This window comes from Mytilus trossulus, chromosome 11 (assembly GCF_036588685.1).
Source record: "Mytilus trossulus isolate FHL-02 chromosome 11, PNRI_Mtr1.1.1.hap1, whole genome shotgun sequence".
Taxonomy (NCBI): Eukaryota; Metazoa; Mollusca; class Bivalvia; order Mytilida; family Mytilidae; genus Mytilus; species Mytilus trossulus.
Window position 1 is genome coordinate 22,807,026 of NC_086383.1, and position 13,310 is coordinate 22,820,335.

Consider the following 13,310-nt stretch of genomic DNA (forward strand, 5'->3'; position numbering starts at 1 on the left):
AAAATTTAAATATATTAAATAATATTAGTTTTCAAATAAATCGGAAGACGCACATTTTTGTAAATGAGTGTTTCACCCTGCCGAGTTTTTGCGCATGTCCCAAGTCAGGAGCCTCTGGTCTTTCTTAGTCTTGCATTTTTTTTTCATTTTAGTTCATAAATATGTTTTGGAGTTTAGTGTGACGTCCATTTTAACTAAACTAGTACACAATTTTATTTAGGGGCCAACTATGGACCACCTCCTCAGTACAGTTAATGTATCTCCAATAAGGTTCGAGGCCTTAATATGTCATTTATGAAAATTATAGATTATAAAGACTAACAAAGGACATTTAAAGCAAAACGGACAAACAGAAAAGCTAATGCCGGACAAGAAATAATAGTTTTGTATGGTTCAGATATCTTCCTTAACTTGAAATGCTATTTATTAGAGTAATATTTTGACTTGAGGTTACAAGACAGATGTTTTAACAATTTCTTGTTAATGATATTTATAGACAGTTGTCTTTCCTAAGATACTACGTAGTCTTATTTGTTGCTTCATTTGAATACGAATGGTCGGTTTCTGAGAATCTGTTCACCTTCTCTTTGAAACATGGACAGCACCAACAGCTCTTTTTAAATACACTTTTCACGAAGTTCCTAAAACCAGTATTGAGAAATCCGTATATAAAAGGATTCGCTATACTGCTGATCAAAAATGACCGCAGAAATAACTCAAGGGCGACAAGTTCTGATTTCGTCATGATTTCTGAAAGTCTGTCTTCTTCCAATGTCCGCCATGTAATTAGACCGAGGTATGGGAGATAAGTCAGCACAAATGTTATGGTAATTGACAACATAATGACAGTATATTTTGTCGTGCGTATATTTTGTGCCTTTAATTTTTTCCCGCTGTCATCAATATCTCCAACTGGGTTTGCGTCCCGAGTCTCAGATTGATTTTCGGGTGTAAAATAAGCATCATCATACTCAGTTAAATGCGACACTTTCGATATTGAAGATCCAAATTTACTCATAATGGATCTCTCTGAAAATGCGTATTTTACAGATCCATTATACCGTAATCGTTCCGGAATTTCTATACTACTTATTGATACACCTTTTATGACGCCATTAGTAACGTCAGACTTTGTCCGTTTTGGTGTTACATCTGATTTTGTTCGAGATATTCTTGCTTCGGATAAAGATGATTCTTCGTTTTCTTTTCTTTCTGGATGAATCTTTGACCCTCTAGAACTAAACGATGCGGATTTATATCCAGACGAAGCCGAAGTGGGTCTACTTTTATTGTAATAGCTACTTCCGCTGCTTAATACTTTTATTGTCGCTAGCGGCTTGTCATCAATTTCGTCCGGAATTTCGATCATGTGGGATGATAAACGGTGTAGATTCGTCGAACGCGGTGTTTCATTATCACTGTAACTTGTATACGAGGAGCTGTGTTGACCTTTATCACTCCTAGCAGTATTCTGTGTCGCATAGAATTTAAAACTCCGCAGTTGATATAGTTTTCTTCCAATTAAAGTGTACAAAACAGTAAGACTAGTGATAGCGAAAATGAAACACACGAATTGAAATATGTTATAAGCAGTCACTAATGCGGTGTACTCGTCATCTTTCAACAAAGTACAATCAAAACCTTCTAATGCCGGAACTCTTGTGACGTTTACCCTGACTACTGTATAAAACACCAAACTCGGCCACGACACAAACAAAGAAAACAAACAAGCACTTCCTATCATAATTTTAGTCATTTTTAATGTAATCTGCTTTTTAAACGGTTGGCATATCTTTCGGTAACGATCGGTAGCAATAGCCAATAAAATGCAACCTGACGCAATACTGCAAAAATAACTGATGAATCGCAGACATTTACACGCTGCAACACTTTCAAAATTATAATAATGGCGGAGATCGACTATTTCTAATGGCATATCAACACAACACATGACTAAATCCAATATAGATAGAGACAGAATAAAATGATGAGAAGGTGTGTTCTTCGCATATAATCCATAATATATTGCGACTAGAGGATTTCCGAACAAACCAAGAATCATATATATTCCAACAATAATTATAACCGGAAGTAATCGATGCGCCATGTCATCATTGAGGGTCTCCAACGCATAGCTCGTTGTTGTATTCTGTGACATTGTATCTTCATTCACTTTAGAAAATTCAAAATTTCTGAATTTCAAGCTTAAAAACAAGTACGTCCTTCCCTAACTAGAATAATTTTGCGCCTGTTAGTGGCATATAGTAGCGATCGGCAATGAGTCGGGAAAAAACGACTGGAATGGCCGGGTTACGTTGTTTCAAGTCTTCCTATCAAAGTGTTGCTGATTGACATAATTCATATTAATATACTCCACAGTATCAATATTTACATATTTAGAAATATATCCTTTGCATTTTAAGTTCCATCTGAAATAAAGGTGTCAAGAATATGAATTTCTAATCTGATTCGAATGTAGATTGTAAACTTTAAAAATATTAATGATATAAACATAATACAGCCATTCTTTGTTCAACTTAAAAAGAATAATTATAATATAATACATGAGCATTCTTTTGAATAAATAAAGCCTTATATAATGTTACAAAACTATTTAAAAGACCATGTCTGCACGAATAACGGATTATTTTTTTAACAAACATTGTTGCGTGATGCTGTATCTATAAACTCGTCCATAGTTTTAAAACATAATTATCAAGTACTTGAGAACAGAACATCTTTTGTATTGAAACAAAAGTAGGTAGTTGCTTTATTAATTTTGACCCGACTGGCAAGATGGAGTGCGTTCTGATTTAAAGTATGCATGCCGTTTGTATACAAACACTTGATCATTGTTTTTGTTGTTTGATATAGACTCTATGTTATTTGTTTCGAAGATCACCACTCTAACGTGTTTAAGGTAGTGAGATATTCGTGCTTTTCAGAGCACCATAAAGAACAGAAAGAATATTCATATATATTAAACAATAAAACAAAGAGTTGTACCTAGTATAAAACTATATTTGGCGAAGGTCAAAGGGTCTGGATGGGGTTTACAGATTTATATAGAGAACAAGTGGGGGATATGAAGAATGGAGAAAAAATTACAGCATTTTAAAGCCTAGATAATAATTAGGGACTAAATTATATTGATAAAAAAATAAAAGGTAAACAAATAAGAAAAGAGAAAAAAGGCCAAACAATGTTCAGAAAAAGAGACCTCCGTCCAAACATTCGTAGCTAACAACTTAGTTTGTCTTACCGTTACGAATTCCATGTCTGTTATATACAGTAACTGTTAACGTGGGTTTGGATACTTCTGATTGAAAGCATTGTCTCTGTCTTAAAATAAAAAAAGAAAGCATTGTCTCTGTCTTAAAACAAAAAAAAAAGAAATATGTAGGAAAATAAATTTTAGTCACATGTACAATTAACAGGAGAAAACAATTCACATTGTTATCTACGGGCCAACTGAGGCTAACCTCCGGGTGCGGGATTTTCTTGTGTCGAAGACCCAGTGATGGCCTATAGCTGTTATCTGCTCTTTGGTAGTGTTGTTGTCTCTTTGACATATTACCCATTTCTATTATCAATTCTATTGTAAGCTTAGATTGTAATAAATATGGCAAAACTTATATGAAAGATATGTTACGATTAAAGATTGTAACTAAAAATGAGCCTTGCAAATATGCACATAGATTTGACATAAATTTGCATAGTTCGACTGAGTAGTGATCGGTTGAAGTCAAACGGCATTCAATACAAATATATTCTGAACGATAACTTTCAACAATTAATAAGGTAGGTTCTACAAGGTGGTACGACAGAGAAAAGGGGCGGGAAATTACTGTCAATGTAAAACAATTAATTGTTGGATATCGATAATCATTTTCACTTTCAACAGGCCACCTTCTGACTCCTCAAAGTGGTTATACAACGTTTTACAAGCAGAAAATGTGACATTTCATCAACACAATTTAACGGATTTAACGTTCTTATCTTGACCGAACTTGTCTACGAATTTATACATTTCAAACAACCAAATGAACGCCCTATTTTTCAGGGTTTTTACTGTCGGTCAGAATAGGACTAAAGTGACAATGTTTCTAATTAAGCGGAATCGAAATACAGTTCTATTAAAAAAAAGATATCTTTAATTCCATCAAATGTTAAAACAAAACCTATAAAAGTATTACTAATTTGAGATGTTAAAACGATGTTTATCAAATTTCCTGTTAGGGAGAACAAAAGTCGCTGCATATATACCATAGGAGCATCTACATGTGTATTCATGTTTGGAACTTTTGTAAATTAATTTTATGTAAGCAATAATTTTAATCAAAATCTAAATTCAAACTTCTTAATCTTTTTATTATAAGGGATTAAGAATGTCAGGTGTATAGCCAAATCAAAGTTCAAATAGATTTAATTTATGTGTGCCACTTCGAATTTGTCTTTAAAAGCTAATGATTTCTTGTATGTTTTCATATATAAATGCACTCGAATTAATCCTCTTGAAATAATTCTATGGAACGCAAATGATTGGGATCAGAGTAATCAACTTTCGAACAACTGATTACAGAAACAGAATAAGACCAGTTTCTGGTAACAGATAATTCATTGAAGTGGGACGGAAGAAACCAGAGAGACATCAGTCAAACTCATAGACAAAAATATACTGACAACACCATGACTTGGAAATAAAAATACAAACAGACAAATAATAGTACAGAAGACACAACATAGAAAACTAAAAACTAAGTATCACGAACCCCACCAACAACTTTGGGTAATCTCAGGTGCTATGGGAGGGTAAGCAGATCCTGCTCCACATGTGGCACCCGTAGTGTTGCTCAAGTTGTTACAAATCCAGTAATTAATCTGATTCGTAGGTCACATTCGTGAAAACAAAAGGAGATTGTAGTTAAGTTATGCTGCACTATGCATAAGTAGAAAATTGACAGTTCATATTAAATATTGAATAAAATGAATTATTGGTTCTGAATTGTACATCATACTACTTTAGAGAGAAACGACGACAAAAACAGTATCTAAACATAACATTGAAATATATGAGATACAAAAATCACTATTCAAGAGGAGGCAATTTATTTTTTCTCAATAAAAAAGGATTCCGTAAAATTAGACAAAATATGGATCATTTTTCAAATAGTTACAACATACATTCATTAAATACCTATTTGCGAATGGCAGTAACAGAATTTGAAGTCGTCTCAATTGTGATGAAAAGGTGCCATACTACAACGAGATATAAGGAAACAACAGACGGCACTTTGACCGATAAACCAATTCTACACAGTGATTTTTATGCAAATAATCAATATATTAAATCACCAAATGTCCACCTATCGTAATAGGAACCGATTCATTTGTATAGTGTAGTAAATTATAATGAGATTAAAGATTTAATTCTAAATCTGATCCGCTAAAGACTTTGTATAGTCAAAAAGCATCATGTAATTCGAAGCCGGTTATTAATGGTTAGTTAAAATTTATAGATTTTTAATTGAAAAAATTAAATATTCAATCCGAGACTAATAATAAGGTGTATATGAGTACATTGTACATAAGAGATGGTTACAATTGTTCGAATCTTTTAGTACCTGATTGAAATCTCGTAGTACCTGATTAAAATCTCGTAGTACCTGATTGAAATCTCGTTTAAATAAATATGATTTAAAATTATTAGTAAATGTACCAATAAAATAATAATATGTGTGTAATTGTTAAATATTTATTTAATACATTTTATTTGATAAGCTTCTTAAAATAATGTTTTGATAGATATGATAAACAACCACTAAGATTTTACTTATTGGGTTAGGAAGGGTACACACAGAATTTTCCTATACAAATAGTCATAAAACCTTCATTCGAAATAATCTAACTGAAAGGATGTACTTAGGTAAAATTTAAAAGATCTAGAATTTAAAAATGTATGATATGAGTCAGAGTGCCAATAGTAATGGAACAAAATAAGCTTAAAATATTGATAGGTTTTAGATCGTCTTTTCCAGAAATTTAATGTTTTCAAGATGACGAGAAAAAGCCGACACCGACTGTTACCTTATGTTTGCGAACATCTAAGACAAAATTCCAAAGCCTGCCCGAAGTACAATTGTACATCCTTTAGTTATAATCGTGGTTTGTCACAGCATAACATAAGAAAGTCCTTAGAGATCAGTCAAGGGTTATAAGTTTCTGCATTAAATATGTTTACATATTCAGCATCTTTGACGACATCACATAACACTGTACATGTAGAATGTAAAATATTGCTTCATAAAAACTGACCGTTATCTACATTTTGTACAACCAGGCCTTGGAAAAAACGTTTAGACAAAGGAAAACACATTTATAAACATCAAGCAAAGAATTCTACTTTAAGTGGATCTACATTTGTAGGATCGTCTTGAAGTAGCAGTTAATAGTGGGCATTTGCTCTTTATTATTTATTTAAGGCCTCGTTATGTCTTTGAGAAGGGCAATATAGCTCTATTACGTTGTTTTTCAATTTTTTCACTCCATAAAGGATTATTAATCGTAACAACATACATTTACATGTACTTGTTTATATATTGCACATTTTCGATCAATGGCAAGGGTATCAACCTAAAAAGATGTGATCTGATTGACAACGAGACATCGCCCCACAAGAGAGTATATGCCATAGGTTTTAACAATTATTATAGGTCCCCGTTTGTCAACTTTTCATCTTCGAACAAATGACGTAGGACTAAACAACTATAGGTCATCGTACGGCCTTCAACAACGAGCAAAACCAATATATATTAGTAAGCAATAAAAGCCTCAAAATGACGAATGCAAAACAATTCAAACGAAAAATCTAACGGCCTCCATGACTTATGTTCAAAGCAATATACGAAGAACTAAATTATATGATATACAGCAACAATTGAATACCACTGAGTTACAGGCTCCTGACTTGAGACAAGTATATACATGTACACAAAGAGGTTGGATTATATGGTTTTATTACTGATTACAAAGTCAACATTATACCGATAAAAACAAATTTCAAAGAATTTTTAGAACTGATAACCCTTTAAAATAAGTTTATTGAAAGGATCGATACGTTTACTCTGATCGTATCTAAATTTAAGGACTCGCTAAACAACATCACCATAGAAATTATGATATATGCTATCCCATTTACAATACGTATTAAAATTTGCTACAGGTACAACCAAAATTCCAAAAACCAAATCTTTTTTATCTCTTTATTGTAGAATTAAAAAACCGTATGTTCACATATTGTTTTCTTTAAAGTTAGATTGTGTTGTTTGGATGCATGACCTTTGATTAACCTTTTACCATACATTCTCATTTTTTCACGGTTTCATAACAATGAAATACTTCATTTCGGTTCTTAAAAATGCAAGCTACATTGGCTGGTAAGAGCTCAAAATACATAGATGAAAATGAATATTCTGCAACAAAAGAAAATGCAGGAACCAGGGTTGCGTTCAATATCGTAGCAGTTACATATACATATAGATCTAGTGCTATGCAGATTTTTGTTTACTGAACGAGTAGCTAGCCTAGCTGCTATCAATATATATGTAGCAGCTAGGTTACCTACACGTTCAAAAGTCATAAATCTACGTAGCCCTATGTAGCCGCTGAGACATTGAACGCAACCCAGTTGTGTCAAAAAATAAAAATAAAAAGTTTCTCGCGTAAAATAATAATCATGCGTAGCAATAGATTAAGATAAATAGTCAATCCAGAAACGATCCTGCTCCGAGTTTCCCACAGAATATAGAATAACCAATGTAATGTTTAGAGCGGACTTTTAATATGAATAAAGAAGATAGTTTAGTAAATTTTTGGGCAAATATGATATGCCGCCAGAAATACGTACGGCTACTGACATTTGTGTTAGAATAAAAAAAAATATATTGTACAGTTTACCTTAAATAAATTGTTATTTACAAAAATATACATTTTAGCAACTCTCGAAATTATAATGAGAAAATAAGCTAAATAAATGACCATTTCTTTTATCGTATACATTTTATTTCAAATCGAACATAGCAAGATGAGAAAGAATTACAACTACTACTAGTACTGTAAGATAAAAATAAAACGTTCATGGGTAATATGATTGATTGTTGGTTGCTTAACGTCCAGTGGAAAATATGTCATGCATGTTCAGGACGAATTCATGGACTACAATTCGGTAAACTGAAACACGACGGGCAACACAAACATCAGCGACTTGACAAAATTATTAAACTTGAGAATGGAAATGCGGAATGTTTCAAAAGGTAACATTTAATGCAAAACTAAATTCTTATAATAATTAAAACAAAAGCCGTTATTTTTTTCTTTAAATCTTACCTTCAAACCTTCAATGTTAATTACAACCCAAGTACAAATGTTATGATTATCCGTACACCCACATTCATTTAATGTATTACAATGACTTAAATGTCCCAATACACATTGAACAGAATGCCATGATACAATACAATATACTATGGAACACAACGAACCCCCGTATTTTGTTTATTAAATATATTTAATCTGGGTACAATGAACGAGCGTCAAATGAAATAAAAAGACAAATCCCTTTGTTTAAGGTTTCGTTATGTTACTTAGATTGACACTTTACAATGATATCTTGAACAGATTAGACATATACCGAGGGTGGAAAGGTTTTGATTTTTTATATTTGATTACTTTTTTTTTTACAATGAAAATCATTACTGAAGTTACTGAAAGTCAATGCATGGTCTAATTACATACCTAAAGATAGCTAAACGTTAGTAATAATAAAATTGATTAAATAAAAAGATGACTATCATAATAATGCAAAATTATTATGAAAAAAAAATGAATAACTCAAGTAAATTTTAGTAATGCAAGACCTATACAGAAAGACACATATACATGACACAACAAATAAACGCAAACTTCTTCTAGAAAATTCAAAAATCAAAATACCGAAAAGACAAATAGTTTATAAGCATTTCCCAATGAATAACCTTTGAATACTGCGGATAAGCTTGTCGAAATCTGTTAAATTGTGAATGGGTGATTTTTAAATGTATTTAAATGTACCCTCGATACCCTCATGGTTTAAATCAAAACAGTTATTGTTTCCCTTTGAGGGCAAAATCCGTTACACAATGGAAACTGTAACTCTATAGGACGTCTGTTTAATTAGGTAGCAGAAATGAAATATTTTAGATTATTGAATTTTGACAAATATTTTGCAACAAAAATGTCACTCACTTTAATATAATAATCTGTCAAAATTGATTTGATAAAAATGTTTAAACATCGAGTTTTGTTCAAGTGAAAATAAATATACTTGATTAACCCAGGGAACAACGGAACAACCAGTACAATCAAAACTTTTTGCATAATTATTATATATTAGTAAGTTGACAGCTAGTTTGCAAATAAAACTATGAAACTGTTTAATTTCATTCGTAAATATATGCGCATTACTAATTGTTATCTAAAGACCCAACATTGCCTATGAAAAATCCAGGGAAAGCTCATTTTCGGAATAAGGACTAACGCTTGAACCTAGCGCAAATACAGTGTAAAAGCGAGATTGTGTTGTATACATGCACTTTAACATTGAATGACTCTTGTTTTACAGAGCTCGAATGCATTTGTAGAAGATATCTTTGTTTTAAAGAACATTGAAAAATAGCATAGTCTCATCAAAAGAACGCTTTTCAACTGCATGTACTAGGAAACATAATTTAATATATACATTATGGAATGAATTATAATATTGTTTATTTTTAAAACTGCAATCATTAATTTATGTTATCTAATTTGCAACTGGCTGAGTACATGCACATGTAGTAAAAGACACTTTTCCCACTGCCGACTTTTGACTACAAAGTATATATGTATTTTTACATGTGACCTTTTTCTGTTAAAGGACATTCTAGTGCTCTGCAAAGTAAGATCAACCTAAAATCAAAAGTCAGTAATATGGTACATTGGCACCATTTAACCACATGTTCTGATTTATATATATGATAAGGAGTATCATGAACAGCGATGACCCACATGCAAACAACCAAGTGCAAACTAAATAAATATTCAAATGTATCAGTTGATCATGACTTTGTGCTCATATATGCGCCAGTGCTTTATACATACGAAATACTCGAACACAAGTTTCTAAGTGTTTTATACATACGAAATACTCGAACGCCATTTTCTAAGTGTTTTATACATACGAAATACTCGAACGCCATTTTCTAAGTGTTTTATACATACGAAATACTCGAACGCCATTTTCTAAGTGTTTGATACATACGAAATACTCGAACACAAGTTTCTAAGTTTTTTATACATACGCAATTAATCCACCATTTTCTACATTTGAAAATGCCTGTACCAAGTCAGGAATATGACAGTTCTTGTCCATTCGTTTTTGATGCGTTTTGTTTTTTGATTTTGCTATGTGATTATGGACTTTCCAAATTGATTTTCCTCTGAGTTCAGTATTTTTGTGATTTTACTTTTTATATGATCCGTTGAGAATTTATATAATACCAAGGACTGAGTTTATTTTTTCATTAATGAAGTAGATGTGTTTTTCACTCTAAGTTTATGTCAGTTTCAAAACCATAAACTAGTACACACTATTATTTAGGGGCCAGCTTAGACCACCACTGGGTGCGGGATTTTCTCGCTGCGTTGGAGACCCATATTGGTAGCCTTCGGATGTTGTCTGCTCTTAGGTCGAGTTGTTGTCTCTTTGACATATTCCCCATCTCCATTCTCTTGATTAGCTCGATTGCAAAGAATGCGATACCAAATACTTGACTTTCATTTTACTTCTATCTTCAGGGTCCCACCCTTACATAGTAATATGGAATAACTTATAAGTTAGTTTAGACAACATCAAAATATGAATATATAGTTACATGTACACATGTAAAATAGAAACGTAAAACCTCAACCTGCGCTAAGGCAGTTATTACCTTTCTGGTGGAGTGTTGTTTCATTTGCAGCAATACTTAATGTTCTTACTTTTGTATGAATATATAACCGCCAACAGTTTATCTTGAAATACGAAGTCAAGTGTAGCACGCAGAAATAAACCATGCAATGAATGCTATAGAGCAGGACATTTCAGAAGAAATTAAAATTGGGTTGCCACGACACCAGATATGTCTATCTGCATGACGTCTGCCAGTTTTGTACCCAGAATGAAGATGTTGCTTGTAGTGTTTTTATTTATTTCCTGAAAACATAATGTAACAACGATACAGTGTGAAAAATGCAGACATACAACTCATTCGACAAAATAATGAAGGCGATTGTTTCAGGACAAGTTTGTCAAATTTTGAATTTTAAATTCATCTTTTGATACTGTTAAAAATCGTTGCTCAGAGAGAGAGATAATTTCAAAACTGCAAGTGTCGAGAAACCATTGAGAAATTCTTTAATTGTAAAATGTACAGTCACGTGATTTGAAACTTTTCAATTTAATTGGGATCTACTATTGCAATTAGCAAAACGTATTCAATATGAGGATGTGAAGAAAGGTTTAATGTAACCTGTTCTATGTGTTGCGTTTATAAGAAGTCGTTAACTTTCGATTGATCATACATGTACACGTCCATAATAGCGTAAATGCTATGATGTTATAACTAATTTAGAACTATTAGATGATTACAGTTTTAATCCAAATTAATGTACACAAGACTATGAACTAAACAATTTGAATTTGTTTTATTGACAAATTTTGTGTTCAAATTGGTAGCCCTACCGTAGGCATGTTTTCAAAAAGACAATCGCAAGTTCGTTCCTCAATATAAATGTGACCAAGTGTAAACGGTGTCTGGTCAAGGAGTTAAACAAACTGTCGATATTCAATAACTTCACGTTCAACTATATAGATGGTGTCATCACTTTTGGTTTGCTTCATATCAAGACTTACACATAAAGACTGACTTTGAAAGACAGAAACATAACCATAAGGCAATGCTTTCATTTGTCTGGTTATAAACTTTCCTATTGTATGTAACAAATTGCTATTCCTATACGATATCTTATTTCTTGAATTTGTTGTCATGATATATTTGATAGAGTGGTGGTGCTTGATGTGACACTACACAAAACTTTGTATTTTCCCCTTCCTCGTCTATGACTATGCTACATGTACATTTTGTACTTTTCACCGGATATTCATTAGTGTAGGGCAATACGACAGATTATACAAATATGACCGACCATGCTTATCTGTCTGGTGTACCATAGTGCACTCTCAGTTTATGGTTACGTCCGTGTTACTCAATCCGGATTTTACTTTGTAGTGGTTTGCCAGCAGTTGTGTCTTTGGTTCAAAGACTATTTTAAAAGTCTTGTTTTCGACTCGTCTCTAATACATTATTAAAACATTACTCGCGATCGCCTCTAAACTGGGCAGCATCTGTCAAAGGAGTAGGTCTAATACGACTCCTTTTTGGTCCCAAAATAAAGCAGTTTCAATGTAAATTTTAGCTATTTATTGGAAAGAAGAATACTTCTGTTACATAAATAAAAGCTTTTTTGACAAGACTATGCAAATATATCAGAAACTAGCATCATCAAGACATGCTATATTTACTGAAATCTTCACAATTTTAGCATTTGAATTAAATTGTATGCAGTGTCCGTCTTAAATGGAATTGGCATTTTTGTTTTCTTTCTTGATGTTTTTTTTTTAATTGATTTTTTTTTCTTATGATGTCTTGCTCGGATTTTATCTTCCTATTTTCGATAGTTGCATTAAGAAAAATTAACCGAAATAAAGCAACATTTAATTGGGACATTTTTGGCAATAATATAATATATGCTATATTTTTTAAATGAAAAGGAGAACCCAAAACCATCAAATTCACGCAGACAGAACACAAAATTACTACACGCACTTAGTCTTGTCAAAACAAAAACATACGAAGCGCGGTTAAGCGCCAAGTTTTTTTCATATTGAAATTCAGGTCTTCAGAAAAGCGCCAACCCTGACACGTTTAAACAAAGTGACACCAACACCGGTTTGGGTAGAACTGTTTGCTAGAATACGATGACGGTATATACACATATTCTTTTAAGTAACTTTATGGTAATATTGTGACGAATTTTTTTACAAAGCTGTATAACAAAGTAGGTTGGAAACTTTTATTTCACTTAACGTTGGATCAATATCATTACTTCAAATTATAGTTCGGTACTGTCAATACTAATCAAATAATCTAATAATACCTTATCAGTATCATTAGAAGATACATTTGTAAATGCATATG

The 13,310-nt window shown here is 32.3% G+C and overlaps 1 protein-coding gene across 2 annotated transcripts; it reads right to left on the minus strand.

Annotated features, from left to right (window-relative positions):
• Positions 1-499: 499 nt before the first annotated feature.
• Positions 500-8,501, minus strand: LOC134689608 (uncharacterized). Of its 2 annotated transcripts, XM_063549578.1 has the most exons (3): positions 8,386-8,501; positions 3,263-3,342; positions 500-2,429 (listed from the first exon to the last, which is right to left on the minus strand). In XM_063549578.1, exon 3 carries the CDS (start codon positions 2,156-2,158, stop codon positions 518-520), a length of 1,641 nt encoding a protein of 546 aa, XP_063405648.1. In that variant the 5' UTR covers positions 2,159-2,429; positions 3,263-3,342; positions 8,386-8,501; the 3' UTR covers positions 500-517. The 2 variants fall into 2 exon arrangements, with proteins under 2 accessions (XP_063405648.1, XP_063405649.1); XM_063549579.1 differs by lacking the exon at positions 3,263-3,342 and having other exon boundaries at positions 8,386-8,490.
• Positions 8,502-13,310: the final 4,809 nt, after the last annotated feature.

Bases quoted from the DNA above. Each gene is read 5' to 3' on its own strand.
- LOC134689608 (XM_063549578.1), bottom strand. From the start codon at position 2,158: ATGTCACAGAATACAACAACGAGCTATGCGTTGGAGACCCTCAATGAT.